Here is a 6,988-nt window from a genome sequence, read left to right on the forward strand (position 1 = left end):
TATATATAAAAATGCATTTATTCATAATTTGAACATCTTTGGCAAATCGTCAACATTCAGGCCACTATAAAAGAACAATGCAAACAATACAAATTCAACCCCCCCCCCCAAAAAAAAACAAAGAGCCTTAAAACAAATGATATATTACAAAGTGCTGTTATCTGGACCAACTTCTCTTTCAGGTTTAAATAACATGAACATGTTTAAATATAGAGATAAAACATTTCTCTGCCCAGCAGAAACTATATACAGACACAAACATAACAAGGTAAATAAATAAATGAAGTAAATTAAATAAGTAAATAAAATCACGTAAAGTAAGAAAAATTAAATTAAAATAAATGAATTAACAGGAATAGTAGGTACTGTAAACGCAGGTCAATGTTTTGACACAATTAAAGTGTGTGCCTACTGTCTTCTGCAATCATGTTTTGTGTCAATCATATTTTTAGAGAGCAGCTGTCCACTTGTTTGACACACATCACTAAAAGGCTACTTCTCTCTGTGTACCTTTAGGCCAAAGCTGCAATTGATGTCCTCATAAATTTGACATTTGAGGATTCATGTCCATCAATGTTATATACTGCCTGTTGGATAAACTCCCAGGTGGGGAGACACTGCTTTGTGTAATTGAGGTCAAGCACAAAGAAAGCCTTAAAACAAAGATCTACTGCACCCAGAAAAGTGTCCGTTTCAATGGCGTTGTCTGACACAATGGTGAAGGTCTGGCATGTTGTCATGTCATCACAAAGACACAAGATGTGCGGGAAGGGTTGAGTTCTCTCTACTGTCTGTAGGTACTGTACCATGTTGGTGCCCACCTGTTAATTACACAACAGTTACTTGCAATATAACCTGCCATTTAAGTTAAGCATGTTGTTTTTATTATCTTTTTTATTGAAGTATGAAAATGCTAGTATATAAACACAGAAACACCCACCATTATTGAAGTAGAAAAACAAAAGTAAAACTTACTGGTTGGATATTAATGAAGGACTTGCGGGACTCCTCTATGGTGGGTCTGTGGACTTTTCCTCCAATCCTGTAGACCGATGGAGGAAGCAGAATCGGCAGGACTTTCAAAGCTCGGTCTACGCAATATAAGAAAAATACATATTAACATCAACATTTAAATAGTATATAAAGATTGATATTTCTGAAGCAATATTGACTTTTCTGCCCTGGTGTTGAATGGTAAAAACAAGGCGTGAATTGTATAGCCTATTATAATCACAGGAAGTGTTGTGACATCTTATCAGAATCTGAATCTTTATTGTCACATCACAGGTTTACAGGTGTAAAACAGTGGGTGACATTTGTTTTTGTGCAAGCTCCATCGCTTTGATTGTTTCCAGAAAGAGAAAGAAAAGGAAGGGGGGGGAACAGGAATCAAAGAAAGACAAAAGGTATCTAATGAAGTGGTTCACAAACTTGTTCATGTATTTATGTATTTGTCAACAGACTCCCATCCGAAAACATGTTGTGCAAGGGACCCCATACAAGATGATTGTTAAAATATTTAAAAAAATTGCAGATCCACAAGCTCACAACGAGTCTCATTGGGACGCAATGCAAGCATGTAGATCTGCTATTTTCAAAGAACCGGTGTGTGTGTGTTACATAGTAAGAAATAGCTTACCTGGTGTCATGTCATCAAACACCAAGGGCAGTTTTCCCTCTCGCTGGGCATATGTAAGGATTTGGTCACTCATAGTAGCCCAGTTCTGAAACAGTTTTCCTACTGCCTCTGGATGAAGCTGCTGGAAGTCTTGTGATATCTGATACATTTTGAAAAACATGAAAAACAATAGAACAGTGTTTAAAGAAATGATATGGGCTTGTAGTACCTGTTAGGAAAAGGGTTAGGGGACAATTTGACAGCCAGTGTCACTTCAACAGGTAAATTATTACAAAGTATATACTGTAGGGTCTAAGTGGTTAAACATAAACTTGTAGTGCATTGCAGAGTATCAGTCAAATTGTCACGATCTGTCTGTGTTGTGTTTTGTCTTGTCTATATCTGTTTTTGGTTTCCTGTTTTATTTTGAAAAGTGTTCACCCCCCCCCCGTCTTGTCTGTTGCTTCCTGTCTCTGTGTTCCCTCCTGCCTGATAACCCAATTGTGTTCACCTTGTGCCTCTGGGTTTTCTCCTCCCTCCTCACCTGTGTCTTTTCTTCCTTCCTGTGTTTTCCCTCCTGTGTCTGATTGTGTTCACCTATTGCCTTTGTGTTTCTGCATTCCCTCCCTGTGTCTTGCCCTGTGATTGCCCCTCTTTGTATTTAGTCAATCAATCAATCAATGATTGTTTATTTATATAGCCCAATATCACAAATGTTACATTTGTCTCAGTGGACTTCACAGTTTGTACAAAATATCAGTATGACAATACAATTTAGTCTTGTCTTCCCCTGTGTTCCTTGTCGGTTCATTGTCTTTCCTGTCAGCCTCCATGTTTGTCACTGTCGTTTTTGTCTGGATGCTACCTTGTGCTACCTGTTTATGGATTCATGGTTTTGTTTTGTTTTTTCATTTTCAACAACTTCCTCAATCTGCATTTGGGTCCGGCCTTACCTCAAATCCTAACACAAATAGAGTATCATTCAAATAGACAAAACCGCAATAGCAAAATCATTTCTTACCATGCCAGGATTGTCTAAAAGCCTAGGGAACTCAGTCAAGATTTCCTGGAGGCTTTTAGATCCATTGCTGCGAATCCACTTGCCTCTATGTAGAGCTGTTTGATTCATGTAGTCCTCAACTTGGGACACTGGATACCTATTGACCTTCATCCATTCAACCATTTCTAGAAGTTTTTCAGGAGGCACATCATATTCTGTTGAATGATAAGTACAGAGGTCCTCAGATTCATTATAGCTGATTTCAAACATTTGGGGTTCTGGCCTACTTGGGAGAGTGTGTGAAAAGTCGCCAATCGGTCCAGCGGTGCCTGAGACTAGCTTTTAGAAGATGGATGGACAGAAGAGTCATGGGACCTAAAATATAATCCCTTGCATTTGTCTATTCTAGCCTGGCGGGGATAATTAATATTGGTTCAATTCAAAACCTTTATTTATCCAGGTAAAATCCCATTGAGATCAATGATCTCTTTTTCAAGGGAGACCTGCAGCAGTAGGTTCCACAAGAAGACATAAACAACAGAACAACAAAAGGACATCATACAGGGATTACAATTTACATATTTAACCACATGTACAGGTACCGACAGCATCTGATTTTGTAGCATCCAACCGAGCTTTAAAAACATGTAGTGGTACTAGCTTGGTAATTTTCCATTCTTTTTGCAGACTGTTCCATGTTAGTGGAGCTGCACATCTAAAAGCTTTCTTCCCTAAGACAGTCCTAGCACTTGGCACATTTAATAAAACCACAGCATGCGATCTCAGGCAATAAGTACTTTCAATTCGCAGAGAGATCAGGGAGCAGATATAAGATGGTAGTTTATCCAACTTGGCTTTGTAAATGAAAAAGTACCAGTGACTGAGCCTCCGGACAGTAAGTGATGGCATAACCGCCTTGGTATACAGGGTACAGTGATGCGTAAGTGCTTTACAATTTGTCAAAAATCTCAGTGCACTGTGATACGCAGCATCTAACTTGCTCAGGTAATTGGCAGGTGCATTCATATATAACAAATCACCATAATCCAGCACAGGTAAAAAGGTCACAGTGACTAGCCTTTTCCTGGCCTCAAGCGAGAAACAGGACTTGTTCCTGTAGAAGAAACCTAACCTAACCCTTAGTTTTTTAAGCAGGTTATTGACATGAAGTTTAAAAGTGAGACAATCATCAAGCCAGATACCAAGGTATTTGTAACAGGTAACCACTTCAAGTTGTATTTCTTGCGTAGTTACAATATCCAAAGCAGTCTCCGGTGTATTTTTAGCTTTAGCTTTAGAAAAGAGCATTACCTTGGTTTTATCCACATTTAAAAGAAGCTTTAGTTCAGAGAGCTGAGTCTGAATAATGTTAAAAACAGCCTGTAATTTAACACCAGCCTCCTTAATGGAGGGACCTGCACAGTACATCACGGTATCGTCCGCATAAAAATGTAAAGTAGCTTCATCCACATTTTCACCTAAACTGTTGATATATATGGAGAATAAAAGTGGACCTAAAACAGAACCTTGAGGAACACCATTAGCAATGTTTAACCACTCAGAAGACAGCCCATCAAACTGAACACATTGGGACCTTTCAGAGAGGTAGTTTACAAACCACCCCACTGCATGGCTGGACATGCCTATACTGGCTAGCCTCTGCTTTAAAATGCGATGATCGACGGTGTCAAACGCTTTGGAAAGGTCAACAAATAGAGCTGCACAACTCTGCTTATTATCTAAAATACTCGTAATATCATTCACCACTTTCATTGTGGCAGTGATGGTGCTATGTTGCTTTCTGAAGCCTGACTGATGTTTAGACAGGATGTCATTGTTACATAAAAACTCCTTTACCTGTTCACTCACTAAGCGTTCAAGAACCTTGGCCAGAACTGACAACTTAGAGATGGGTCTATAATTGTTTAATAAATAATAATTGGTTATTAGTATTACCTGGTGTACTAGGGACGGTCTGTTCCTTCTGTTGTTCTTGGTGGCGTGGTCGTTTCAGCATTCTCATGCGCTTCCTGACGTTCCTCAAGCGCTCCTCCAGGAAACCTGTAGCAGGTTTGTGATTTCGGCCAGGTGTGTACCAAGCTCCCTGTAAAAGAGAAAATTAGATTCAGATTAAATTGGCCTGGCGTAAACCATGAAGATGGTTACATGGGATTTCAAGGAGCAATCCAAAAATGTGCGTGTGACTGTGCACTAGGAAAAACGTTTGAGCACATTTCTTTTAGGTGTGTGTGTATGGAGTGTTCTCCTTTATGTGTTGATTGATTAACTTACATAGCCACTGCCTGTACCATCCAAAAGGCAAGGGAATTCATACACCAATGCCACGGCAAGGGCTTTCTTTGTGTCTGTGGCCTGTTAAAATAGACAGTAGAAGTTTGTCAAAGAACGATGAGATGAGACAGTAATCATTGTTACAAATATATGACGATTCAAATCCATGAATTAAACACTGAATTGTGATGCGCTTTTAAAGTGCATTTGAGTACTGCTGTTCACCGCATGCACTCCTTGGTTGTTGTTGAAGGTGTGTGATAGCCAGTGTTGGACAGCAACATCGTACATTTACTTTACTGACATTTCTTATCTCATCCGTTTGAAAGTGTATGTTCACAGAATAATTCATATGCGGCTCACTCATTTAAGACTTAACATCTCTGTCTCCTATTGATCTGAGTATATTATAAATAGCCAGTTAATTGAAGCATTATAGCGCAGGCCTTTGTCAGATGGTATATTACGCTGTTTTTTTTCTGCTTCGAATAGTTCTCTCTTTTTTCACCATACCTGTGTTTGCATCACTGTAACCAATGAGCACCTGCATGTGTGTGAGAATGGCCCTGACTCCATGTCGGCCCAGATTTACAAACTCCTGGCAGGACAAGCTCGAGCTCAATTCTCGCACTGAATTTTAAAAAACTGAGTGAGGGACTGCAATATAAGAGGGAAAGAAAGAGAAACTTTAAAACTGTTCAATTGTAATGATGTGTAAAGACTGATATTGTTCTATAATCGGCTGAAACTGTTAAGTCATGCTGTGAAACGGTTAACAAAGAAAAAGAGAAACTCAAGCTGCTGCTACACTTTATTTTATTTATCTAAAATTAAACACTTTTAAGATGCACATATTTTCAAAAGCTATTTTATTTATTAGAGGAAACTGAGTTATTTAGTTTGTTAAAGTTTCACCTATTCTGTTTACAGTTCTGTCATCACATTATTTAATACCATTTGTTAAAACGCTGTTGTTTCTTTTGATGTGAAATATTATTTATTTAATTTAAATTAAAAGCAATGTTAATTTTGTTCAAAATGTGTTTAGTTAATTTAATAATATATGTATTTTTGAATCAAGTATTCATCTTTATTGTCTTCATTGTTAGTTTCCACATGCCTAAAACAACCTCAAGCTACATCTAAAAGTTGATGGCTAAATAAGAGCGTTTGAGAAATTGTGCAAGGCATACAGTAATAGTCCGAATAGTCGATTAATCGTTTCATTAATCGATAGATTAATCGATTATCAAATTAGTTGTTTGTTGCAGCGCTACCTTGCTCTTTTTAATATATAACAAAATATTTAATAGTAACATCTCAACATTGTCTCAATAAAAATTAACTTACCTTTAAATGTGTCAATCAAGTTCTCAAGCTGCCATGCAGTCAACGTCTCTGTGACGAACATGTCCATGGTGAAACCCTCTACTAGAATCAAATCAGATTAAGTACATTAGAATTTCACAAAACTGTGCAATGTTTTAACAGTTATTGTAAGGTACCAAGCTACTAATGTACAGTTACTACAGGGGGTCTGCCAAATCTCTCCATGAAGACATTTTAATCATTCACGAATTATTATTATTTGCCCCTGACACGACCTAGCTGGTTGGTGTGCTATGCTAAGCTAAGCTAACCTATGGTAACACGTCGATGGCAGGGAAATAAAATGTTACATTATGTGGTTCGGTGACTCCGGTCACTCACTCCTAAAAATAACTTAAATAGTTGCTAACTTTAATGATTAATGTAATTAATAAATAACTGTAGTAACCTAAACTTACCTACATCAATGAGCTTCTTTGTCGTCTGTCTGTCTGTCCGTATGTGTGAAAGCCCGCGCCCGAGCTGCATGCTGGGAAAGAGAGTTGTGACGTAAAAGCCATCTGATTTATACTGCCTTATTGGACATCTAATACTTTTGCACACAAATCCAAAGCTATAGTTCAGACCCATTTATAACTACTAGTAGAACACACGTCTTTGTAAAATAATAATTCATCGCATCACAACGTAAATTCAAGGCTCTTTCACTCATTGACAGAAATGTAAAACATTTGTAGCCGACGTTAACT

At 38.0% G+C, this 6,988-nt stretch overlaps 1 protein-coding gene across 2 annotated transcripts; it reads right to left on the bottom strand.

The window, feature by feature from the left end:
* Nucleotides 1-397: 397 nt before the first annotated feature.
* On the bottom strand, nucleotides 398-6,339 carry LOC117545640. Of its 2 annotated transcripts, XM_034215491.1 has the most exons (7): nucleotides 6,261-6,339; nucleotides 4,911-4,991; nucleotides 4,575-4,722; nucleotides 2,640-2,833; nucleotides 1,640-1,778; nucleotides 976-1,091; nucleotides 400-821 (listed from the first exon to the last, which is right to left on the bottom strand). In XM_034215491.1, the coding sequence occupies exons 3-7, from the start codon at nucleotides 4,639-4,641 to the stop codon at nucleotides 513-515; spliced, it is 825 nt and encodes a 274-aa protein (XP_034071382.1). In that variant the 5' UTR covers nucleotides 4,642-4,722; nucleotides 4,911-4,991; nucleotides 6,261-6,339; the 3' UTR covers nucleotides 400-512. The 2 variants fall into 2 exon arrangements, with proteins under 2 accessions (XP_034071384.1, XP_034071382.1); XM_034215493.1 differs by lacking the exon at nucleotides 4,911-4,991 and having other exon boundaries at nucleotides 398-821; nucleotides 6,261-6,311.
* Between the last annotated feature and the right edge of the window lie 649 nt (nucleotides 6,340-6,988).

This window comes from Gymnodraco acuticeps, unplaced genomic scaffold (genome assembly GCF_902827175.1).
Source record: "Gymnodraco acuticeps unplaced genomic scaffold, fGymAcu1.1, whole genome shotgun sequence".
NCBI lineage: Eukaryota > Metazoa > Chordata > Actinopteri > Perciformes > Bathydraconidae > Gymnodraco > Gymnodraco acuticeps.

Bases quoted from the DNA above. Each gene is read 5' to 3' on its own strand.
- LOC117545640 (XM_034215493.1), bottom strand. From the start codon at position 4,641: ATGAGAATGCTGAAACGACCACGCCACCAAGAACAACAGAAGGAACAG. The intron at 2,834-4,574 runs GTAATACTAATA...ATCATTCAACAG, and splicing joins GACCGTCCCTAGTACACCAG to AATATGATGTGCCTCCTGAA. The intron at 1,779-2,639 runs GTAAGAAATGAT...AAAATGTATCAG, and splicing joins TTTTAGACAATCCTGGCATG to ATATCACAAGACTTCCAGCA.